Source organism: Lepus europaeus, chromosome 14 (genome assembly GCF_033115175.1).
Source record: "Lepus europaeus isolate LE1 chromosome 14, mLepTim1.pri, whole genome shotgun sequence".
NCBI classification, from domain to species: Eukaryota; Metazoa; Chordata; class Mammalia; order Lagomorpha; family Leporidae; genus Lepus; species Lepus europaeus.
This window is the reverse complement of record NC_084840.1, coordinates 77,411,170-77,437,276: the sequence shown is the minus strand read 5'-3', so window position 1 is coordinate 77,437,276 and position 26,107 is coordinate 77,411,170. Positions and strand designations below refer to the sequence as shown.

Here is a 26,107-nt window from a genome sequence, read left to right as displayed (position 1 = left end):
TATCTTTATATACAGAAGATCGATTCAGTATATACTAAGTAAAGATTTCATCAGTTTGCACCCATACATAAACACAAAGTGTAAAAATACTGTTTCAGTACTAGCTATATCATTAAAGTCTATTTTTTTCTCATATTGGGATGACTAAACCTGCTCATTTTTGCTTTCCATTAGCGTGGAATATCTTTTTCCATCCTTTCACTTTCAGTCTGTGTGTATCTTTTTTGGTGAAGTGTGTTTCTTGTAGGCAAAAAATAGATGGTCTTCTTTTTTAATCCATTCAGCCAGCCTGTATCTTTTAATTGAATTAAGGCCATTTACATTCAAAGTTACTATTGATAAGTAATGACTTGGCTATGACATTTTTTCCATAAATATTCTTATTTTTTGCTTTGGATTTCCTTTGTATTTTACTAGATTTCTGCTTTCATATTCTTCCATTAATTGTGCCTGTGTTTCTGTGTTTCTCTGTGCAGCACATCCTTAAGAATCATTTGTAAGACTGAGCAAGTGGTGACAAATTCTTTTGATTTCTATTTGTTATAGAAAGTCTTTATTTTACCTTCATTCGTAAATGAGAGCTGTGCAGGGAAGAGTATTTTTAACTCCTTTTTTCTAACTTTTATTTATTAAATATACATTTCCAAAGTACAACTTTTGGATTATAGTGGCTTTTTCCCCCCATAACCTCCCTCCCACCCACAACTATCCTATCTCCCATTCCCTCTCCCATCCCATTCACATCAAGATTCATTTTCAATTATCTATATACAGAAGATCAATTTAGTATATACTAAGTAAAGATTTCAACAGTTTGCATCCACACAGAAGCACAAAGTATAAAGTACTGTTTGCATACTAGTTATGCCATTATTCACGTAGTATAACACATTAAGGACAGAGATCCTACATGGGGAGTGCACAGTGACTCCTGTTGTTGATTTAACAATTGACACTCTTATTTCTGACGTCAGTAGTCACCCGAGGCTCTTGTCATGAGCTGCCAAGGCTATGGAAGCCTCTTGAGTTCGCCAACTCTGATCTTATTTAGACAAGGCCATAGTCAAAGTGGAAGTTCTCTCCTCCCTTCAAAGAAAGATACCTCCTTCTTTGATGGCCCATACTTTCCACTGGGATTTCACTCACAGAGATCTTTTATTTAGGTCATTTTTTGCCAGAGTGTCTTGGCTTTCCATGCCTGTGAAACTCTCAAGAGATTTTTAGCCAGATCAAATGCCTTAAGGTCTGATTCTGAGGCTAGAGTGCTGTTTCGGACATCTGCCATTCTAGGAGTCTGCTGTGTATCCTGCTTCCTATGTTGGGTCGTTCTCTCCTTTTTAATTCTATCAATTATCATTAGCAGACACTGGTCTTATTTATGTGATCCCTTGACATTTAATCCTATCATTATGATCAATTATGAACTGAAACCGATCACTTTGACTAATGAGGTGGCATTGGTACATGCCACCATGATGGGATTGAATTGGAATCCCCTGGCACGTTTCTAACTCTACCATTTGTGGTAAGTCCAATTGAGCATGTGCTGAACTGTACATCTCCTCCTTCTCTTATTCCCACTCTTATTTTTTAACAGGGATCACTTTTCAGTTGAATTTAAACACCTAAGAATAATTGTGTGTTAATTAAAGGGTTCAATCAATGGTATTAAGTAGAACAAAAAAGTACTAAAAGGAATAAAGTAATAAGTTGTTCCTCGACAGTCAGGACAAGGGCTGATCAAGTCATTGTTTCTCATGGAGTCCATTTCACTTCAAGTTTGCTTTTAGGTGCTCAGTTAGTTGTCACAGATCAGGGAGAACACATGATATTTGTCACTTTGGGACTGGCTTATTTGACTCAGCATGATGTTTTCCAGATTCCTCCATTTTGTTGTAAATGACCGGATTTCATTGTGTGGTTTTTTTTTTTTTTTTTTTTTTTTTTTTTTTTTTTTTTTTTTTTTTTTTTTTACTGCTGTATAGTATTCTATAGAGTACATATCTCATAATTCTTTATCCAGTCTTCTGTTGATGGGCATTTAGGTTGATTCCAGGTCTTAGCTATTGTGAATTGAACTGCAATAAGCATTGAGGTGTAGATAGCTCTTTTATTTGCCAATTTAATTTCCCTTGGGTAAATTCTGAGAAGTGGGATGGCTGGATCCTGTGGTAGGGTTATATTCAGGTTCCTGAGGAATCTCCAAACTGACTTCCATAGTGGCTTTACCGTTTGCATTCCCACCAGTGGGTTAGTGCCCCTTTTTCCCACATCCTTGCCAGCATCTGTTGTTGGTAGATTTCTGTATGTGCCATTCTAACTGGGGTAAGGTGAAAGCTCCTTGTAGTTTTGATTTGCATTTCCCTAATGGCTAGTGATCCTGAACATTTTTTCATGTGTCTGTTTGCCATCTGGATTTTTGACAGAGTATTTTTTAAAAATGAGATTTATTTTATTTATTTGAAAACCACAGTTACATAGAGAGGGAGACACACACACATACATACAGACACACAGACACACAAAGAGAAAGAGAGAGAGAGAGAGGGATAGTCTTCTTTTTTTTTTTTCTTTTTCTTTTTGACAGGCAGAGTGGATAGTGAGAGAGAGAGAGACAGAGAGAAAGGTCTTCCTTTTTGCCATTGGTTCACCCTCCAATGGCCGCTGCGGCCGGCGCATCTCGCTGATCTGAAGCCAGGATCCAGGTGCTTCTCCTGGTCTCCCATGTGGGTGCAGGGCCCAAGGACTTGGGCCATCCTCCACTGCCTTCCCGGGCCATAGCAGAGAGCCGGCCTGGAAGAGGGGCAACCGGGATAGAATCCGGCGCCCCAAGCGGGACTAGTACCCGGTGTACCAGCGCCGCAAGGTGGAGGATCAGCCTGTTAAGCCACGGCGCCGGCAGGATAGTCTTCTATCTAGTGGCTTACTCCACAAATGATTGCATTGGCCAGCCTAGACCAGGCTGAAGCCAAGAGACAGGAGCTTCTCCAGGTTTAACACATGGGTGCAGAGTTCCAAATACTTGGACCATCTTACACTGCTTTCCGAGACACACTAACAGGGTGGAGCAGCCGGGTTTCAAAGTTGTGTCCATATGGGATGCTACCATTGCAGGTGGTACCTTTACCCACTTATGCCACAATGCCAGATACAGTATTCTGGGTTGATAGTTTTTTTCTTCTAAGACTTGGACTATGTCTCTCCATTCTCTCCTAGCCTGTAGGAGTCAGTAGAGGAGCCTGTAGAGGAGTCAGCTGTGAGTTTAATGGTAGATCCTCTAAAGGTAATCTGGTGTTTCTTCCATGCACATTTTAGAATCTTTTCTTTATGTTTTACTGTTGAAAGTTTGACTACAATGTGTCATGGTGAAGATGTTTTCTGGTCATGTGTATTTGGAGTTCTATGTGCTTCATGTATTTAGATTTCCCTGCATTTCTGTTAATATTTCATTGAATAGTTTTTATAATCCATTCTCTCTTTCCATGTCTTCAGAAACTCCTAATACCTAATACGATTTTGGGTTGTTTGATAGTATCCCATAAATCTCCAACACTATTTTTGTTTTTTCTAATTTCCTATTTTTTTTTTGGGAGGGGGTCTGAGATATTTCCAAATATCTGTCTTCTAGTTCAGATATTCTTTCTTCTGCCTCACAAAGTCTGTTGTTAAGACTTTCTACTGTATTTTTTTATTTGACATATTGAATTCTTCATTTCAAACATTTCAGTTTGATGTCTCCTCAAAATTTCTATTTCCTGGGAGAATTTTTCAACCATGTAATGTATGGATTTCTCTGATTTATGGATTTGCTTCTTATTGCTTTTGAGTAATCCTATGATCACTCTTTTGAATTCCTTTTCAGGCATTTCTTCCATCTCTTAGTTTTTACATTCTAACACTGAAGTGTTTTGTTCCCTTGAGGGAGTCATAATTTCTTCCTTATTCTTGTTTCTTGTATCTCTGCATTTGTTTTTTGACATTTGTGAAAAAAAACTTGTTGGTTTTCTCCTCTGATGGGATTTTATCTTTGAACTGTACCTCTGTAGCTTAGTGAAGTGTCTGCTCTTTCAGTGAATACCCAGAGGTGTCTGCTGGGCGAGTCCAGGGAACTCTGATCAGTGTTTAAGTATGGGGCAAGATTCCAGGGTTTCATCCAAGTTGGGCATGGTAGATATCATTTATTATCAGCAGGAGAGAGGGTATGATCACTCTCATTGGCGTAATCAAAACTCCATCTCCTCTCTCCCAAGGTGATCAGTTACCATGGTTAGCCCACAGTAGGGGCAACTCCCATCCATGCTGATGCATGAACCATAGAAAGGATCTGTGTGGTCCTCAGTGTGAGCAAAAAACTCTCTGCAATGACCCACCTCAGGTCACCAGGGAGCTCTGAGCCTCTACTTCAGACACAGTGACTGCCCAGAGATCCAGCTACATCCTGTGCCCTATCATGCAGTCACAAAATTTCCCCTCTCAGAGCATGCAAGGCTCCCACAGTTATGGGGTACAGAGGAAACAGCAGAGATGTTCCGAGGGCTAAATGCCTTGCGGGTACTCTACCTTGGCAGTTTGAGCCCCACAGCCTGTGATATGCTGAGAGGATGCGGGCACCTCACGGGCCTATGTAGGTGCCCAGCCAGGCTCAAAGTCAGTGGGAAATACAGATTTCCCCCTCTGATAAAATCCCTTGGTCACACATGTGCATAAGAGTGGATGCAGCCTCTTCTGGTGTCAAGATGGTGTCTTCTCTCCACCAGTTGCTAGGTACCTTGTCTCAGACACTGGCATCTGCTCCAGCTCCTGGATGTGGGAGTTATGGTGTTAATGTTTGCTGCTGCATGTCTGCACCTTCCATACTGCTCAGCATGGTCCCTCTTTCTTCTGTAGAATTTCCAGTATAAACTTCCGTCCAATTCTCCCCTGGGAATGCACTTCTGCTTTTCTTCTGCCATTTTACTCTGGTCAAAAGCAGCACATCTTTCCCTGCTGAGTCATCTTGGGATCCTGGAATTATACTATTTTCCAAATGAAGAAGGTGATAATCCAGGATGAAATGAGCCAGCTCTAAGTGTAGTGTCAGGATTGGAATTGCCTAGAAGCAAGAGCTGCCTGTCTGCAACCTTGAGGGCCTGAGAATATGGAAACTGAAGGAACAGAAGCTCTGTGGCTTCTGAGGGGTGGAAAGAGAAGCCAAACCAGTGATCCTTGATTTCCAAACTGTCTAGTTTTCATGACACCTACTGTAATCCATGATCCCTAGACAGCCCCAGGTCTCACAATAAACTGCTTATTCTTTAGCTAGCCAAAGACACATTTTGCTTCTCGTAATCAAGAGGGCTTCACAAGAGCGGAGCTGAGCTGGGGTTATTATTCAGCTTTACTCTTAGGCTAGTAGTATGTTGTACTAGTCCTGGTTCACTGCCTGGCTGGATTCAGTCTTCACCATTCTGAGCCTGAAGTACAACCCCTGCCTCTTCTTCCAACAGGTGTCCAGGTCACCTGTACTTGTAGAGAGACATGACTGAAGCTTCAGACCTGAGAGTTGAGCCATGGTTTTCAAAATCAAACAAGAAGTGGCTACTGGTCAGGTCCTTGGAGATGATTTTGAAGCCCATTTTTCTCACAGTCCCCCAGAGTGGGTGTTATTCTTAGTCATTTTCAGGATAACTCCCAATCCACCCTTCTGGCCAGCATCAGTAGTTGATTTGTCTCTTCTAGGAAGTCTGTGATATTGGTTCCCATCACTGAAAGGCAAAACACAGTTACAACAACTGACTTATCCTGCAAAGGCACCTGTGTCATGTCAGACACAGTAACCCTGGGGTCCATAGAGGCCAAGTTAATGCAGTGCACAGGGTTCCAGATACTTGAAACCAGGAGGCAATCTCCACACCTGAAGTCAGCCACCACTAGAGATGGAGGCTAATGGTGAAGATCCATGGTATTGTGGTCTATTGGCTGCAGCAACATCTTCTTCACTTGGTGCTCTAGAAGCCATGGTGGTAGAAGAGAAAACCTCAGAATCTTCCTGGAAGAGATATTATGCAGCACTGCTGGGTCTTGAATAAAGTTGTTCATTGAGATAGTTAAATCAGGCCCTGTCCAGCCACTTGAAGAGCCTCAGCCTGAGCATCGAGGCTATGTGTCTTGGAAGCAGAAGGTACCCCTGTCCTCTCTGTGGGGGCCTTTGCTGGAATCTGGTCTGGAGCCCGAGATGGCCGAAACTTCTAGGGGTGTCTCAATCTCAAGCTATCAGTGACATTAGGGGAAGAGGATCCAGGGTTTGGTGTGGGTGGTCCTTTTGTAGCACTACTCTTCTGGATTTGATGATCTGTTTGGCTACCATTGTTCAGGTGCTAGGCTGGTGCCAGAGTCCAGCTCCAGCCAGTCCAGAGGTCCCAAAGTGTGAGAGGTGTCAGCACATGAAGAAATGAGAGACACACACATAGCAAGGCTGATGGCATGGCTCTGGCTCTCGAGCACCAGACTTTATTTTTATATAATAAGTGACATAATGAATGATTCTTTATTATTACAATAATAAGAGTCTGTTTTCCACTTATATCTAGTTACAATTTCTTTGATTTTCAAGGGCATACTCAGAGCATGGTTTACAATCTCAGACAAGGTGTGAGATAACAGGCTGTCCACACAAGCCAAGGCCTGGAGTGCTGTCGAGCCTTGCAGAAATTGGCTGCACAAGATAGAATATTACCTTCCTAATCTAATCTTTACTAGAAGCCCCAACGTTCAAAACAAGCCCTTTATTAAACGTGCCCCCTCTTCTTTCTATAACTCTTTAATTTCATTATTGTACTTATCTAAACATTCACTTAGATCTATTCCACAGTTTTGACATCCTAACCATTGTTGTATTTGTAGCACATATTGAATTAAAGCTTTAATAATATTTATCTTTATTCTAGTGGGAAGTATATACCAGGGAGCCTGTTGCCTTTTAATTCTTCTTCCACAAACAGCTCAACTTTGCATAAAGCATCACCCCTTCTATGCTAGCATTTGATTTGATTAAAATTCTGCAAAGCAATGGACATTTTGGAGATTATGAGACTAAGCGTTCTTCCCTAAAATTAGGCATACAGCAATCATTATCGGGACCACCAGGAAGCTCTGGTTTTCTTATTCAGTGTGTAGTTCCCAACAAAACTAAAATCACCAAGAGGACCACAGCTGTGCTTCTCATGCCTTGCTGAGACAGACCTTCTGCTGTGACCTTGTCAGCCAGCGGAAGTTGCCTTGGCCTTGCCAGGCTGGGTTCCAAGAGGCCGATTTCTGGCATTTCCTCTTTGTCTGTTCTTCAGTAGAGTACCATTTGCAGCAATGTTTCTTTCTTTCCACTTCCTCTACCTCAGAGTCACTGCCAGGGTGGCACCCTGTTTCTGATATTTCTTGTTCCTTTTCTTTCCCCACTTCAACAGAGGCACTGGCAAAATGATGCCCTCTAGGTTCCTTGTTCTGGCTTTAAACCTCCTCCTCCTCCTTCTTAGAGTCAGCAACAGGGAGGCTGTGGGGTGAGATCATGGGCCTGAGGCTCCTGGCTACTGGGGCTGCCTCAGGACACTCAGGGTCCTTGAACACAAGGGTCACAAGAGAAGGGTGCTGAAGTCCACACACCTCTCCACGTTCAAGGCACATCTCCAAAATAAATGTGTTAATTCCACTTTTCTACACACATTTTGAAGTATTTTTATATTAACTATGAGCTAGGAAATCCTTTCAGGTGCAGAGATTCTGGTGTGGAAGAATTTAGACAATAAATTAGAAAACCTATCAGCAAATAAGTGAACAACTCAGATAATTTCTGATAGTGATGATTATTCCGAAGATATTAAAATTCAGAGCTGAGATGTATAGGAGGCTGCAGTCAACAAGAGCTATTTTAGTTAGAATGAGACAGTGAAGAAGATAATTCTGGGATGCTGAGGCTAGAACCAAAAACCAGATGATCAGGGGAGGAGGTGTACACTAAATGCTGAGGATCCCCTGCTTAGGCAGGCACAAATCTTGGCATCACTCATGTGCTTTCCTAGCCAAGAACTTGGCAGAGCCAAAGTCATTTTGTTGCAGGAGTGGGCAGTATGTCTAAGGAGAGTCCATTCAGAGCTGGAGTCTCTGCTAAAGATGCCAGATCTGGGAGAAAAGCCCAGAGGAGCATGAGGCCCTGGCTGAGATGGGGACCAGGCCCAGGGGAGCAGTGCGAACCTATAGATCATTGGTTTGTTATTAAGGATGGCTCTGCTCCTATATCCTGCATTTACCAGTGCAAGGAACTGATGTTTATGTCTGTTCCAAATTCATGCATTGAAATCATATCCCAAAAGTTGATGGTATTAGGAGGCATGGCCTTGGAAGGTAATAAAACCATGAAGTTGGAGCTCTCATTAATGGGATTAGTGCCCCAGAGAGAATCCCTGCCCTTTCTGCCACATAATGACTCAGGGAAAAGACACTGCCTGTCAACTAGACAGCAAGCCTTCACCAGACATGAATCTACTGGTGCCTTGTTCGTGGACTTCCAGCCTCTGGAGCCATGAGAAATAAACTTCTGTGGATTATAAATCACCAAGTTGTGATATTTTGTTATAGCAAACTGAATGAGTTAAGACACCCAGTAAGAAGGAAGCATGGATTTAACCAGACCTTATATGGGCATGTTAAGAACTTTGAAAGGCTGCCTTTTTGTTTGCTCTTTTTGTGCGGAATGCCTGAGTGAGGCTAGACTAGGTTATCTCAGCTGGTTTGACATCATTTCTCTTTGTTGCTTTACAATGGAATCCCACTTATTCAGAGAGGATTATGTACACATTTGACATTTTGTCTCTGTGCCATGTTATCATCTCTCTTATAACATTGGGTCATGTTTTCCTTGAGATTTATAGAAACATAGTGAACTCTGTCTTCTCTTTGGCCAAATGTCCTTTCAGGGTTTCTTGGGCTCCATCTAACTCCTAATTTTCTTGTAAACAATTCTTGTACTTTCGTTTTAGTAAAAGGTTTTAAAAAATGGTTCTTCTTATATGGTATTTGACACTGAAGGACAGGGATACCCTTCCTTCTTTTGGGGTCACTCATTTGGCATAGGGAAGAGAAAATTCCTTCCCTCACCATTCCATCTGGCAGTTCTGTGGAAACTTGTAGGGATTTCCTTTTTTTTTTCTTTTTTTTTTGTGCAGCTAGAAGAGTGGTGCTAGTAGTTGGTATTTGCTCCAAGATGAGACAAAAGTCTTATTCCATTCTTCAAGGTCTCAGGTATGCATGGCAGGAAGTTACTGCATAGTGTTGGAACTCATGGGAAACATGAAAGAGGGTAAGTGAGGCAGGATACAAGTGCACCAACATCCAGAATGTTTTTTTTCCATCAGATAAAAGCAATAGATGGGCACAGATGCTAGTTCAGTTAACAGATGTAAATGTTAGTGTCATATTACTATAATGAAGTATTCAAAGAAGCCTAACTTTATAAAGAAAATTTATTTAGTGTTATGATGTAGACATGATTTGGATCCTTAACTCATGCAGATGCCTAAGTCCTAGTCATAAATTATGTCATGAGTTAGTCATAAGGATAGAAACAATTCAATTATGGTGTTAGGAGTAAGCCTAGAAGGATCTTCGTAGAGCATTGAGGGTGTGCCCTTGAGCAGTAGTTCTTGGTAACGGGTTGGTTATAAACTGAATTGAGCTCAGCCACCATCTCCCTGCTTCTTGAATCACCATATGATCTTTTCTGTGCCTGATTTCACCATTGCTGTCCACTGTCCTCATAAAATATCAGACCAATGGGCCCACACAAAGTTTGGACCTGCACCTCCAAAACTATGAGCACTTTTGTCTTTACAAAGTGAGTTTCTCAGGTACATTTTTATGGTGATGAAAAACTCATACTTTATCTCAAGTCTGGAAGGCTGAAAGTCTGAATAGCATGGTTCAGACTCTTGTCAGAGACCTCCTTGGCTATGTGACCTCATGGCAGATGGCAGAGGGAGAAGTGCACATAGGAGGAAGATGTCACATTTTGAAACAGGAAGCCAGAAAGCAAGAAAGGAGTTGAGCTTGCTCATTTAATAACACACTTTAGCAGGAACTTAGAGTCCCACAATCTTTTCCAAGAGCACACACCATCGATCTAAGAACCTATCAATAAGCTGAGGACCATGTCTCTAGCATATGAACATGTGAGGGACCATTGCATCCAAATGATAGCACCAGGTGAACTGAAGATTGAAATATAAAAGATGATGTTAAGCTTTCTTACACAAAGGCCGATTATCATTTATCTGGAGAAGATGTGTGCAAGGTTGAATCTGATCTGCTTGGCTATATAAAGCGTGAATTAGTTTCCTTGCTGTCTGTGTTCTCATTGTCAGACACTTGTGGTGAGCAAACAGCCTGTTTAAATACTGATTTGTAACAAATCCATTTTCTTGCTTTTCTGCACTTACGAAGAGGAAATTTTCTGGGTTGGCAGGAGATTTTATTTTTAACTTTTCCTTCCAACATAAAGGAGAAACTTGGCAGTAGGCATCTCAAATAGGATAAAAAAGGTTGCAATTAGATGTCACTATAGTCCCATAATTTCTATCTTTGATAACATCATAATATCATATATGTTATCTAATTTTCTGCTTTGTCTTGGCCCAGCCCCTGCTGTTAATGCTATCTGGGGAGTGGACCAGTGGGAGGAAGATCTCTTTCTCTCTGTCTCTCCCCCTCTCTCTGTAACTCTGACTTTCAAATAAATAAGTAAACCTTTAAAAAAATTTAAGCACACTTTTAAATTTGAGGAAAGTCACCAGAAAAATTTCTAAAAAGATTTATTTATTTAAAAGGCAGAGTTTCATAGACAGGAGAGAGAGAGAGAGAGAGAGAGAGAGAGAGAGAGAGAGAGAATCTTTCATCCATTGGTTTATTCCACAAATAGCCACAATGGCTGGGGAAGAGTCACGCTGAGATGTACATGTTCAGCTTGTGTCCAGGTTCCTCACTGGTCTACAGGAAAGCCTTCCTCAGGTGGTCAGTCATAGCATGTACTTTAGGGAATTTTGCTGATGGCAAAGTGAGCTCCAGTCAGGTTGTGCACTATATGCAGATGGTAGTTACTTTTTGCTCTGGGCCTGGACTTCCAGGGAAAGAAATCCCTCAAGACTGAACATCAAGATGTTATCAATTGAAGTAAAGGATCCCATGAGTCTGGAGATTGAACTTTCCAGGGCAAGCTCCACCACTCCCTTAATTCAGTGAGTTGAGTTTTAGTAAGTGGTTGATTAGCAATCATACAGGCAGAGCGATACTATTAGCTAAGGGAGGGAGGCTAGCATCTACATTCAAGGCACGGTATAGGGGCTCAGTTTCTCAATCCCGTAGGAGTAAGGGTGATGACCATTCTGGCTACTTCTTGCTATTAAGGGGTAAAGTAGGGTTTTTTTTTTTTTTCAGGATCAGAGGAGAGGAAGTTATAGACATTTTTTTTCAAGGAAATTCCTTGTCCCCAGCTTAACTGAAGAGAATTTCTGCATCATGATAAGGGTTGGCTCAGTTAGTCTCTGAACAGCTCTATCATGCAGATAATAGTCATCAAAGAACAACAACACACTAATACTATAGTTCAAGTTCCAGAAGCTCCACATGAGATGCATCTCCCTGGCAAAGTACTTGAGTGTCTGACACATGTGGGAGGCCTAGATGGAGTTCCAGGCTCCTGGCTTCAAGCCAAAAAGAATAATAGTTTCTGTCACCAGGGACTTTCCCAATCCAGAAGCAAAATCATTGATTAAGATTTAGCCTGGGATTAGATAACAGTAATCTTGGTATGTGGCTCTGTAATTTGAGTCATGTTAAGTATAAGTTGTTGGTCTTTAATGTTCAAAATCATACTCTCCAGCCCTATCCCTGAAACTAGTGGCTAGCAAGTGAGCATACCAGTGGAAGACATATGTGGTTCATCTATGAAGCATGTTTGGGAAATTGGTGTGCTTGTGCATAATTTTTCTTGCATCTTTCTGACTCTTTCCCTAATTTGGTTCTGCCTACAACAAGCTCGGAATGATCTTGCTGTCAAGATTTTGCCCTTGAGGATCTCTGTATCTGGAATCCTTTCCTCTCTGGTACTATCATGGATTGTTCCCCTTCTTCAGGTCTTTTCTCAACTATCTCTTTCTCCATGGTGATTCCCTGATTGTGCTATATATAATTTCATCTGTTCCTCTGGTTCTTCCATTCCCTATCCCTTTTTCTGTTCTCCCCTTCACAGTGCTTATTAGCATGTGAAATGATCTTCATTACATGTGTTTATTAGTTTATTGTCTCTTTTCTCTACTCAATGAGAGGAGAGAGTTTTCTATCTGATTATAGTGACTGGAACCTTGTCTGCACATTGCAGCTACTCAATAAGTAGCTGTTGTTGATTGAAATACACTTTCATACAATTCTCTGATATTCCACTTAGGGGCCATTGTAAAAATTTTTCTGACATACTCTAGCTGGACCTTTCACCATACCATCTAGGATTATATGTGTCCTTCTGTCTCCTTAGGTACCATTCTGTATTAAATTGCTGTTTAACCTGTCTCCCTTTGTATTGATTTCAAGCTGCTTAATCTGCAGTGATTTGTTGGAGCATGGCACAGCTTACCTAGTGCCTCTGCTCAGATTTTCAACAGATTGCAATCACACTGGCAGCAAAAGTGGAGGCTCATCTGAAGGATCATGGAGGAATGGCTTGCTTCCATGTTTGTGTGGTGTTTCACAGAATTGTTGGAATAATTGCTTGTGATACGTTGGAACAAAGACCTGTTTCTAGTTAGCTGGGTCCAGAGGGCATATTCAGTTTCTCTCTGTGAGGGTCTTTTCAGCATAGCCATTCATTTAATCAAAGTTTGTAGGCACAGAAGACAACAGGGTTTGTTATTAAGATGGAAATCATAATCTGTATTATCTCATGATAAGAAACATATCTCTTTAACTTACAATATTCCACTGATTAGAATAAATTCACAAGTACTTTGCACACTCAAAAGGTATTACACAAGGACATGATTACCAGGAGGCAGAGATTATTGGGGGCTGTCTTGCCATGTGTCTACTACTTGTTTAATGGATCATGTGCTTCTTAAGAGCATCTATGCTGGTAGCCTTTGGGAAACTTTAGAAAATAGGAGAGGCACCAGGAAAACAGGGATAAGTATTTATACAGTAACAAAGAAGATGGATTTGGTAAACCACATGCTATATGGTGACATGCTATTGATCTATAGAAAAGTTTGAGGATAATGTTTAATGCAAGGCTTATGAGAAGCAGTAGACATTAAGATCTGGTATAGATTTACCAAGGATGAGACTGGCCCATTCTCTTTCACTGACAAAGTTCCAGGATTTCTGAATTAGGGAAAGGAGTAAGGAAGAAATAGTGTCTCTACTTTGATAAAAACATGAAGTGCAAAATGTAGATAAATATTGCAAGATGTGTGAGACAGATTTTTAGCCTGTTTAATGAAGGAGTCGAGAGTATTAAAATCTTTTAAAGGGTATTTTCTTAGGGCTTGACAGAGAATTTAGCTCCATTTCTGTTTAGTTCAACATTTTTACCAATAAAATTTAAAGCATGTATTCCTCACATTTAAACAGGATACAATTTTGGGATAAATACAAATATTTGGAGTAATAGATGAAAGAAATGTGACCTTAACTCTTCAGAGAGACAAGTTGAAAATAATAAGTTACAATGTTGTGCTGCATGATTGGTTCTAAAATAACCAGCTGTGCAAACTGCAAGATAGGGGAAGCATGGGATAATAGTAACATTAAACAAAACATTGCTTAGGGGTTTTAGCTAGCAAAAATTCTTTACTAGTTGAGAGTATAATTTCACTAATATGGTCTTTATGAACTGTAATGATATAAACTATAATAATGCTATGGTACATTAGAAAGAGTGGGCAATCTCATTGGAAGAGATTATAGAAGTCATAAAGGATGTGAGGCAGGGGCAGGTGCATTTAGAATAGGCAAGCATTTATAAAGATGAAGAGAACATGTGAAGAAAGAGCAGTCTTTTCTAGAATAAGGCAATCCCCGAAAGAAGGCAAAAATACAGAAATTTATCATTAATTTTGGACAATATTTTCTTGCTAAAACAATCAAGAAAATAAGTTAGAATCAAAAGGAAAAATGAGGTCTTTATACAAAGGAATAAAGTAATCAAATTATGGTTATTTGGTTAAGATTAATTATGTGTTGTATGGGATTTTGTTACATGTGTGCTTTGGACCAGGCATCAAGTTTCATTCAAGAAATTCTGAATAAATTCTCTTATGGTGGGAAACATGATCATTGGAGAGTGAGGGACTTAACTAAGGTCCATTAGCATAATAGTGTTTAGAAGTGATCAGCCTAATGATAATTTTGCTTCTTGTAAAGTGAGTCTGTGGGATTGTCATAGATACATTGACATGGTTAATTTTAAATGTAAGAGTCAAGTATGAACAATGCTGAAGAAGAAATTCAAACTCCTCTAACATGCATCACATTTCTGTCTGCATTTTCAGAATGATATACCTGAAGAGACATGAAACAACCATGAAATAGTCAATGAATTTATTACAGGTTTGTTTTGGAATCTTCTACAGTTGTAATCCTGGCTCCACCCATTTTGTGGTTGGTACAAATAAAAGTGCTGGAGGCTTGTCTTCCACTTGTCTCTTCAAAAAAGGAAGGATTAGCTGAACGTGGACAACGATGGATCTCAAACGCAGTCATTCTGTGAAGCTGAATGATGGACACTTCATGCCGGCACTTGGATTTGGTACTTTTGCTCCTAAACCAGTGAGTAGACCCTAGGGGGACAGAGAGATTGGATGTTAACTGCCCTAGAACGCTTGTTAGCAGATAGGAGCCTGCACCTGTTGGGCAATTGGTAGACTGGAAGGAATAATCTGGGATTGTATTTCTGTGTCTCTAATTTGTCTCTCTCCAGGTCACAGAGATCTTTTTTTACTTTAATCAACATGAAAAGCTGTCGACTCTGGGGATTCAGAGGTGGAGAATTTTGCGGGTGGATTTATTATTATTATCACCTAACATGTATGACATGTTTGAGTTTTAAGTACTTTACAAGTATTATCTCAGTTTATACCATAATAACTCCTGAGTACTCAATATTGTTATTTGTTCCATTTTTGTAATCCAAAGATTAAGCTGCCATTTCTGCGCTCTTCCACTGCCTCAGCAGAGCTACTCTGTTAGAAATTCCTGAAGATCAGGGAGCACAGGAGGAAACGGAGCTAACAGGTCTGCTTTGAAGCTGAAGCAGTTTACTGTTTGTTGGGATGGGAAGTGTTGGTCAGAGAATTTCAACCACTCAAATCTTTCATCATAGAAGAAGCCACTATTATTTCCATCTTAGAAAAGAAGTTTTTGGAGGCATAAACTAACAAGTGTCAGAATTTTGTTTCTCATCATTTTCACTGGTAACTCATCCAGGCAATTCACTGCAGTGAACTTAAAGTGTTTCAGAGAGGTAGGGGCTATTTTGAGGTTTCTTGGAGGGGTTATTCCAAAGTGGCAGAGACTAGTACACTCCATTTAAGTGGAACTGACATGAAATATTGGCACATAATAGCTGGTAACACATAAGTGCCAGTTTGTTTTCAACGGCATGATTATCCATTGTAATAGCTTAAGCATAGGGTATGCCTAACATGTTACACCCAATTTTTATCACTACTGTTAAAGTCAGAACAGTGCCATGAGACTAGAACAAAAATGTCCCATAATTCCTTCACTTTCAAGAATAAAAATATTACATGCATGTGCTTAAAATTCAGGCAATACAAAAGTCACCAAGTAAAATAGAAGCCTCTTAATGGAGCTATCTGGGTTTTTTTTTTCCCTAAATGTGACTACTGTCCATTCTAGCAATGATTTACTGAGTAATTGCAGAAAAAAGAGAAGCATGTTCTGTTGTGTGTACTGAGAAATTCTTCATCCCTCCAAGTCTGCTTTCTGGGAAGAACTTAAACACAATATTTCACATTTAGTTGTGAAGTTTGAAGCAGGCCTTGTAAATTTTATTTTCTTAACTTGTTCCAGGATAATTCCAGCTGTGAGATGAGGTCCTTAAATGTAGCTGCAGCATTCTTCTGTCTCAGTCCTTCTCAGAAATTTTGTTTTTGATCAAGGTACAAACTCACATAACTCCCTGTGTATGAAAGTAGCATGTTGATTTCAGTTACTTTAGAGGCTACAATAAATACTAGAATATATTGGTGTTGGACGTTGTGCTATAGAACAACTCAAAAACTGATGGGCAGAATAGCTAAAGAACCGCCTAAATTGGCTTAACCTGCCTGATGTGCAGAAAGCTAATCACTGACATTATGGTGGTGGAAGAAAAGATGTGTTTATTGTAAAGTGCAGAACAAGAAGCTGGACAACTATTGCTTCCTGCTTAAATATTGCTTAATCCTGAGCTTCCTGAGGGGTTAGGGTAAATGTTCTTATAGAGTGAAGTTGGGAATGATATTTGGCTTGGGTCCAAGTCCCTGGTTGGTCTGTAGTGTTGGTGACCCTCCTTTGATTAGTCAGCAATATGTCCTATTTTGATGATGGTAAAGTGGGCTCCAGTCAACTTGGGTCCTACATGAAGGTGGTAGTTACTTTTTGCTTTTGGCCAGAATTCCTGGGGCAGGGGGAAGCCTTGAGACAGGATCTAACCTTAAAATGTTAACTATAGGGGAAATAAACGACCTTATGATTCTAGTGATTAGAAACTTACAGGGCTGGTTGTACCATGCACTCAGTTCAGTGAGTTAATTTTAGAACGTAATCAGTTTGCTATTAAAACTCCAGGGCTGTAAATAATAATCAAATCTCAAAATGTCTATTTCACTCATATGCATTAATATTTCGTACTTTATTGTTGAGGAACAGTGTTTTTTTTCTTACTATTTGTTGGATTCTTTCTTTTTTTTTTAACTTTTATTTGGAAAATATAAATTTCCAAAGTACAGTTTATGGTTTACAATGGCTTTTTCCCACCCATAACTTCCCTCCCACCCGCAACCCTCCCATCTCCCACTCCCTCTCCCCTTCCATTCACATCAAGATTCACTTTCAGCTGGCGCTGCGGCTCAATAGGCTAATCCTCCACCTTGTGGCGCCGGCACACCGGGTTCTAGTTCCAGTCGGGGCTCCGGATTCTGTCCCGGTTGCCCCTCTTCCAGGCCAGCTCTCTGCTGTGGTCCGGGAGTGCAGTGGAGGATGGCCCAAGTACTTGGGCCCTGTATCCCATGGGAGACCAGGAGAAGCACCTGGCTCCTGCCTTCAGATCGGTGCAGTGCGCTGGCCATTGGAGGGTGAACCAATGGCAAAAGGAAGACCTTTCTCTTTGTCTCTCTCTCTCACTGTCCACTCTGCCTGTCAAAAAAAAAAAAAAAAAGGTTCACTTTCAATTATCTTTATATACAGAAGATCAATTTAGTATATATTAAGTAAAGATTTCATCAGTTTGCACCCACACAGAACATAAAGTGTAAATACTGTTTCAGTACTAGTTATAGCATTAATTCACATTGAACAACACATTAAGGACAGAGATTCTACGTGAGGAGTAACTACACAGTGATTCCTGTTATTGACTTAACAATTTGACACTCTTGTTTATGGTGTTAGTAATCTCCCTAGGCTCTAGTCATGAGTTGCCAAGGCTATGGAAGCCTTTTGAGTTTGCCGACTTCGATTTTGTTTAGACAAGGTCATACTCAAAGTGAAAGTTCTCTCCTCCCTTCAGAGAAAGGTACCTCCTTCTTTGATGGCCCATTCTTTCTACTGGGATCTCACTCCCAGAGATCTTTCATCTAGGTTTTTTTTTTTTTTTTTTTTTTTTTTTTTTTTTTTTTGCCAGAGTGTATTGGCTTTCCATGCCTAAAATACTCTCGTGGGCTCTTCAACCAGATCCGAATGCCTTAAGGGCTGATTCTGAGGCCAGAGTGCTGTTTAGGACATCTGCCATTCTATGATTCTGCTGTGTCCTGCTTCCCATGTTGGATCATTCTCTCCATTTTTGATTCTATCAGTTAGTAGTAGCAGACACTTGTCTTGTTTGTGTGATCCCTTTGACTCTTAGACCTATCAGAGCCATCGAATGTGAACTGAAATTGATCAAATGGACTAATGAGATGGCATTGGTACATGCAACCTTGATGGAAATGAATTGGAATCCTCTGCACATTTCTAACTCCACCATTTGGGGCAAGTCCAATTTAGCATGTTACAAATTGTACATCTCCTCCATCTCTTATTCCCACTCTTATATATTTAACAGGGATCACTTTTCAGTTAAATTTAAACACCTAAGAATAATTGTTTGTTAATTATAGAGTTCATCCAATAGTATGAAGTAGAACAGAAAAATACTAAAAGCGGTAAAGTCTTAAATTGTACATCAACAGTCAAGACAAGGGCTGATCAAGCCAATATTTCTCATAGTGTCCATTTCATTTCAACAGGTTTCCTTTTTGGTGCTCGGTTCATTGTCACTGATCAGGGAGAACATATGATATTTGTCCCTTTGGGACTGGCTTATTTGACTCAGCATGATGTTTTCCAGATTCCTCCATTTTGTTGTAAATGGCCGGATTTCATTGTTTTTTTTTTTTTTTTTTTTTTTTTTTTTTTTTTTTTTTTTTTTTTTACTGCTGTATAGCATTCTCTAGAGTACATGTCCCATAATTTCTTTATCCAGTCTACTGTTGATGGGCATTTGGGTTGGTTCCAGGTCTTAGCTATTGTGAATTGAGCTGCAATAAACATTAATGTGCAGATGGCTTTTTTGTTTGCCAATTTAATTTCCTTTGGGTAAATTCCAAGGAGTGGGATGTTTGGGTTGTATGGTAGTGTTATATTCAGGTTTCTGAGGAATCTCCAGACTGACTTCCATAGTGGCTTAACCAGTTTGCATTCCCACCAACAGTGGGTTAGTGTCCCTTTTTCCCCACATCCTCTCCAGCATCTGTTGTTGGTAGATTTCTGAATGTGAGCCATTCTCTCCGGGGTTAGGTGAAACCTCATTGTGGTTTTGATTTGCATTTCCCTGATTGCTAGTGATCTTGAACGTGGGTCTGTTTAGGTTTTCTATGTCTTCATGGTTCAATTTGGGTAGGTTGCATGTGTCCAGGAATCTCTCCATTTCTGATAGATTTCCCTGTTTGCTGGCATACAACTCTTTGTAGTAATTTCTGATGATTCTTTTTATTTCTGTGGTGTCTGTTACATTTCCTTTTTCATCTCTGATTTCATTGATTTGCATCTTTTCTCTTCTTTTTTTTAGTTAGTTGGAACAACGGCGTGTCAATTTTTTAATTTTTTTAGAAAACCAGCTCTTCGTTTGGCTAATTTTTTGTGATTTTTTTGCTTTCAATCCTATTGATTTCTTCTCTGATTTTAATTATTTCTCTTCTCCTACTAGATTTGGGTCTGGTTTGCTGCAGTTTTTCTGGATTCTTGAGATGCATTGAAAGCTCATTTATTTGGCGCCTTTCCAATTTCTTGATGTAGGCAGCTATTGATATAAACTTTCCTCTCAACACTGCTTTTGCTATATCTCATAAGTTTTGGTATGCTGTGTTGTTATCGTCATTTACTTCCAGAAAGTTTTTGAATTCTCTTTTGATTTCCTCTATGACCCAGTGTTCATTCAGGAGCATGTTGTTCAATCTCCATGTGTTTGCATATGCTCTAGGGATTCCTGAGTTGCTAATTTTCAACTTCATTCCCCTATGGTCTGAGAAGCATCGTATGATACTAATTCTTTTACATTTGCTGAGACTTGCTTTATGGCCTAGTATGTGGTCAATCCTAGAGTAGGTTACATGTACTGCTGAGAAGAATGTAAAGTCTTTATGTGTAGGATGAAAAGTTCTGTAGATATCTGTTAGATCCATTTGGGCTATAGTGTCGTTTAAATCTACTGTATCCTTTTTGATCTTCTGTCCGGTTGATCTGTCTATTTCTGAGAGTGGAGTATTGAAGTCCCCCAGTACTATTGTATTGGAGTCTAAGTCTCCCTTTAAGTCTCTTAACAAATCTTTTAAATAAACCAGTGCCCTGTAATTAGGTGCATATACATTGATAATTGTTATATCTTCCTGTTGAAGTGATCCCTTAATCATGATATAGTGTCCTTCTTTTTCTCTCTTAACAGTTTTTGTGTTAAAGTTTATTTTGACTGATATCAAGATGGCTATACCACTCTTTTTTCATTTCTGTTGGCATGGTATATCTTTTTCCAGCCTTTCACTTTCAGTCTGTATGCATCTTTGTTGAAAAGTGTGTTTCTTTTTCTTTTTCTTTTTTTTTTTTGACAGGCGTAGTGGATAGTGAGAGAGAGAGAGAGAGAGACAGAGAGAAAGGTCTTCCTTTGCTATTGGTTCACCCTCCAATGGCCGCCGCAGCCAGCGCGCTGCAGCCAGCTGATCCGAAGCCAGGAGCCAGGTACTTATCCTGGTCTCCCATGGGGTGCAGGGCCCAAGGACTTGGGCCATCCTCCACTGCCTTCCCAGGCCATAGCAGAGAGCTGGCCTGGAAGAGGGGCAACCGGGACAGAATCTGGTGCCCCAACCGGGACTAGAACCCAGTGTGCTGGCGCCGCTAGGCAGAGGATTAGCCAGTTGAGCCACAGCGCCAGCCAAGATGTGTTTCTTGTAAGGTTTTGTTCCTTAAGCCAATCAGCCAATCTGTCTTTTATCTGGACAGTTGAGGCCATTAATGTTCAATGTGACTATTGATAAGTAGTAACTTTGCCCTGCCATTTGCCAAAGATATTTTCTAATATATGCTTTGAGCTTCCTGTGATCATTTGTTGGGAGGTTTCCTTCCTTTACCTTCTTTCATACTGATGGTCATGTTTCTGTGTTTCTGTGTGTAACACATCTTTAAGTATCTTTTGCAGGGCAGGACGAGTGGTGGCAAATTCTTTCAATTTCTATTTGCTGTGAAAGGTCTTTCTTTCACCTTCATTCACAAATGAGAGCTTTGCAGGATATAATATTCTGGGCTGGCAGTTTTTCTCTCTTAGTACCTGGGCTATGTCTCCCCATTCCCTTCTAGCTTGTAGGGCTTCTGATGAGAAGTCTGCTGTGAGTCTAATTGGAGATCCTCTGAGAGTAATCTGATGTTTATCTCTTGCACATTTTAGAATCTTTTCTTTATGTTTCACTGTGGTGAGTTTGATTACAACATGTCGTGGTGAGGATCTCTTTTGGTCATGTTTACTAGGGGTTCTATGAGCTTCCTGTACTAAGATGTCTCTGCCCTATTCGAAACCCGGGAAGTTCTCTGCTAGTATCTCACTAAAAAGGGCTTCTAATCCTTTCTCCCTCTCCATGCCTTCAGGAACTCCTAGAACCTGAATGTTGGGTTTTTTAATAGTATCCTGTAGATTCCCAACAATATTTTTTAGCTTTCTAATTTCTTCTTCTTTTCTTTGGTTTGCCTGTTTCCTTTCCTGTGCTCTGTCTTCTAAGTCTGATATTCTCTCTTCTGCTTCGCCCATTCTGTTTTTAAGGCTCTCTAATGTGTTTGTCATTTGATCTATTGAGTTCTTCATTTCATTTTGATTTCTCTTCACTATCATACTTTCCTGTCTTACTAGTTTCTGCATTTCATTTTGATTCCTCTTTAAGATTTCATTTTCACGAGAGAGATTTTCTATCCTGTCTAGTAAGGATTTCTGTAGTTCAAGAAATTTCTTTTGAAAACTTCTAAATGTTTTTATCATAAATTTTTTGCAATCTGTATCTTGCATTTCTTCTATCTCTTCATCTTCATAATCTTGGCTTGGGGTGTCTTGTTCATTTGGGGGTGTCATAATGTCTTCCTTGTTCTTGTGTCCTCAGTCTCTGCATTTGTTGCTTGCCATTGTGGATATATTCTTTGGATTCTTCTTCCCTCGCTATGGTGTTTTTTTCTTGTTATACTATGACTGTATTAAGTGGACTGTCTGCTTTTGATGGAGCCTTAGAGGCTTGAGATGGATGTGGCCAGAGAGCTTTGTTTGGTTCTTCAGGGTTAAGGGTGTGCCAAAGGTGACACACCCAGGTTAGGTGTGGTAAATCTCTCTCTCTCTCTCTCTCTTTTTTAATTCAAATGGGACGTAGTTCCACACAGCTGAGCGGAATTGAAGGTAGTCAGCTTCCAATCTCTGGCTCCTTGAGTTCCAGTGCTGGTGTGTAGATTCCGTGGCTGGTGTCCTTAGCCGTGGGTTCCCGCGCCCTCCACGCAGGTGCACCATGAATCACTAGTTCCAGACAAATTTCCTCTGCAGTTTCTTCCCCAACTCTTCCTTGAACCTGTAGTATCTCCACTTTTATTAAACTGTCTCTTCCCAGACTGTCAGTGTGCTCCCTTCCTATTCTGCCATCTTGCCGGGACCTCTTGTTGAATTCTTTACTTAGTGGAGAATTAAACTTATGATTATAGAATAAGCTGAAAGTATGCCATTGTAAAAGTTGAAAGAAAGAATAAGAAAGGAAGGAGGAGGGAGGGTTGGAGTGTGGGTTTGAGGAAGATTCATTATGTTCCTAAATCTGTATATATGGAATATATGAAATTTGTTCATCTTATATAATTAAAAATTATTTAAACACAAAAAAGTCCATTGAGAAAAATTAAAAAGCATGGCAAGTGCATTTTAATCTAACTGAAGGGAGCTGGGAGACAGTGGGAGACTGGGTTCTGATGGTATCTATAATGCATTAAAGGCACTGTATATGGACCTGGTTTTAAAGATGGGCAGATGGGGATAATCAACCTTTTGGTCTTATGAGTATTGCCATCAAGGTAACTCAAGTAGTATGTATAACTATTAACTGACAAATCAATTAATCAGTTCAACAGTCATGATCAAGCTCTTAGTTGATATTATCAATCTATGCTGGCAATGATGGGAATTGCTTCATTTCTCCTGGGCTTTCACAATGATATAAAAACATTTGATGTATATATGTCCAGCTGTGTAACAATGCTCATTAAAAAAGTGTATTTATTTATTTGAAAGTCAGAAAGGGAGTGTCAGAGCAGGAGAGATCTTCCACTCACTGGTTCACTCCCCAAATGCTCCTAACATTGGATCTGTGCCAGACCACAGCCAGGAGCCAGGAGCTCTATCCAGGCCTCCCATGTTAATGTCAGGAAGCCAAGTACTTGGGCCATCATCTGCTACCTAAGGTGTATTAGCAGGAAGCTGGATCTGAAGTGGAAGCAGGACTTAATTCCAGGCTCTCCCAAATGGGATGTAGTTATCTCATTTGGGACCTTAACCCTTTGTGTAATAACATCTGCCCCAATGCTCAGGGGCATTGTATCACTAAAAGCCAGAGGAAGTTGAGAGGTTCAGAAAGTGGGAGGCCAATGGAGCTGGATGTTTTGGGAAGGTTTTCAGGAGGGGTAAGCTGAGCTTAAATCAGGCTTGAAGTCCAGCACAGGAATTCCTGTGAGTAATGACATTATTCAACTCAAGTAAAAGGGATGCTGAAGACAGGACAGTTACCTGCCTGTGCAGTGTGGACTTCTGAGAAGAGGGCTAGTGTTTTCCTGTAGGAACAGGGGAATCAATCTGAAGGCTTTTTTTTAAATAGAATGAAATTTAAAAATCATTCATGAGGTTGCCATTATGTGTTAAATGTATTAATTATCCAGATTGTTTCCTGAAGGGTTGCTTTAGAGGAAGCCATAGAAAGACACAAAAGAAATCCTTTCTCACACCAGTTATTTCTCCTGAGCATGATGGGGGAATTTCTAGGGAGAAACTAGAATGGTTGTTACCGAAGTCCAGGCAAATGGTATTCTGAATGAAGAACTGATGATGGCAATGAAAAACAAACAGTGGTCCTGGGAGGCACTTTGGTGAATGAATAACAGACTTCATGTATTCTTTTAATTGTAGCATTGCAGTGATCCTGGCTTTCTTAAATACTTGGAATTTGGTCAGCTTGTTCCCACTCAGGACTTGCACTTCCCAGATGCTCAAGGATACCTTCCAGTTCCAGGAATGTCCTTACTGTTTTCCAGGTTTCTTTAGCAGGCTCCTGCCCTCTGGACTTGGCTTAAAAGCTGACTCTGTCTCTAATGCATTTCACTCCACAGTCCATTGCTTTAACTCCCTACTTTGTATCTTAGACGGAAAGTGGACAGGTTATTTTCTCAGCTGTCCTCTGTATACATTTTTAAAGGTGTATTTATTTATTTGAAAGGCAGAGTTACACATACACACACCCATACACACATGCACCCACACACACAAAGATATCTTTCATCCACTGATTCACTCCCCAGATGGCCACAATGGCTGGGGCTGGGCCAGGCTGAAACCAGGAACCAGGAGTTTCTTCCTGATCTCCCATGTGTATGCAAGGCCCTAAGCACTTGGGCCATCTCCACTGCTCTCCAGGCAGGGTGCTGGATCAGTAGTGGGGCAGCTGGGAGGTGTCGCAGGCAGTGGCTTTACTCCATGTACCACAACACCAGCCCCCTCTGTATACCTTTTAATTTTGGGATAGGTCCTGTAAACTAACTTTATTGCATCTCTTTGTGATGCATTTCTGTTGGTTTACTTATTTAATACTTGTTCCCTTGTTTAATGACTGTCACTCTTCTTGGAAGCCTCACGAGGGCAGGGAAGCCTTTTCTTCATGGCTAAATCTATAGCACCTCAGGGTCTAACATATTGTGAGGCACACAGGAGGTTCTCAATAAATGCATGTTGGATAAATGTTGAATGGGAGAGCTTGAAGAACGAAGGATAAAGAATCATGAAGAGCTTGGAGAGCTCAGTTGGGTGGAACCTGGGAAGGATGCATTTTAGGGAACTCATTTCAAATTATTGACTAATACCAGATGCTGTAATGTGTGTGTGTGTGTGCACGTGCGTGTGCACCTGGGTCCTTCCTGCTGAGTGCCTTAAAATATTCTCCCAGCACTGGAAGCTTACCGATAACCATTTTCTTATAATTGATTCTTGTTGAATGAGACTTGATTTTCCATGTTCTGTGGTGAAGCCCATTTTACTAATTCCTTTCAGATAAGAAGTTACATTGGAGCTTAATTGATGTCTCCAGAGCACAGGTCTATTACTAAGATCATCAAATAAGGATTGGGGGTTTGGCAGCAACAACTGATGAAACTGTTACCAAGAAAGTAAATTGCCTCTCTTTGTGTTGGGCAGATCACTAACTCTCTTTGTTCTTGTTTTATAGATTCAAAAAAACAAGGCTTTCGAGTTCACTAAAGTGGCCATTGATGCAGGTTTCCGTCATATCGATGCAGCATACTTATATGAAAATGAGGAGGAGGTTGGGGCAGCTATTCGAGAGAAGATTGCTGATGGTACTGTGAAGAGAGAGGACATATTCTGCACCACCAAGGTACAGTGACTACAGGCCACTGTCGGTCCAGATATGTTATTTTGAAAAGATATTTGGTCTCAACTTGAGTGTTTTATTTCCTAAAATTGGGGAGGCACATTATAGAAACAGAAAACAGAAAGGCTTACTTTGGGCAGGTGTGGCACAATGGGTTTAGCCACCTTCTATTTTGAAGTGCTGATTCAAATCCCCACTATTCCAATTCTAAAGTACCTTATTTTTTATACATCCAAGGCAACAGATGATGACCTAACTATTTGACTTTGCTCCTGACTTTTGCTTGGCTTATCCCTGGCTGTTCTGGGGATTTGAAGAGTGAACCACTGGATTACATCTCACTCTCTTTTAGTCTCTCTATCTTACCTTTTCTTTCTGTCACTCTACCTTTAAAATAAAATAAATGAATCTTTAAATATAAAGGAAAATACTTGCTTTGCTCTGAAATGTGTTAAAGATGAGATGTAGTTTTTCCAATGCCTTGGTCACTGACATGATTAATTTATAAAATAAGAACAATACCTATTTATTATATGAATTTACTGCACCAATATTGGTCTGCCCCTTTAATTCTTAGGTAAATATATATTCTTAGGTAAATATACCAGGTGCACTTGAGATACTATTCAGAAAAGGGAGCTAGACTACAAGATCCTTCCCCTCTCCAATCTGCA

The 26,107-nt window shown here is 40.3% G+C and overlaps 1 protein-coding gene and 1 pseudogene across 2 annotated transcripts in view; one reads left to right on the top strand and one right to left on the bottom strand.

Moving 5' to 3' along the window:
* Positions 1–26,107, top strand: part of LOC133773592 (aldo-keto reductase family 1 member C15-like) — a 56,555-nt gene that overhangs the window by 18,526 nt on the left and 11,922 nt on the right. The window contains exons 3-4 of one of the 2 annotated variants that reach the window (XM_062211020.1): positions 14,646–14,841; positions 25,269–25,436. In XM_062211020.1, the coding sequence (XP_062067004.1) occupies positions 14,755–14,841; positions 25,269–25,436 (255 nt within the window). In that variant the 5' untranslated portion in view covers positions 14,646–14,754. Of the gene's footprint in view, positions 1–14,564; positions 14,842–25,268; positions 25,437–26,107 lie in introns of both variants that reach the window. The other variant, XM_062211021.1, reaches the window with a different exon arrangement.
* LOC133773469 (ribosomal RNA-processing protein 8-like) lies at positions 5,496–7,656 on the bottom strand (annotated as a pseudogene).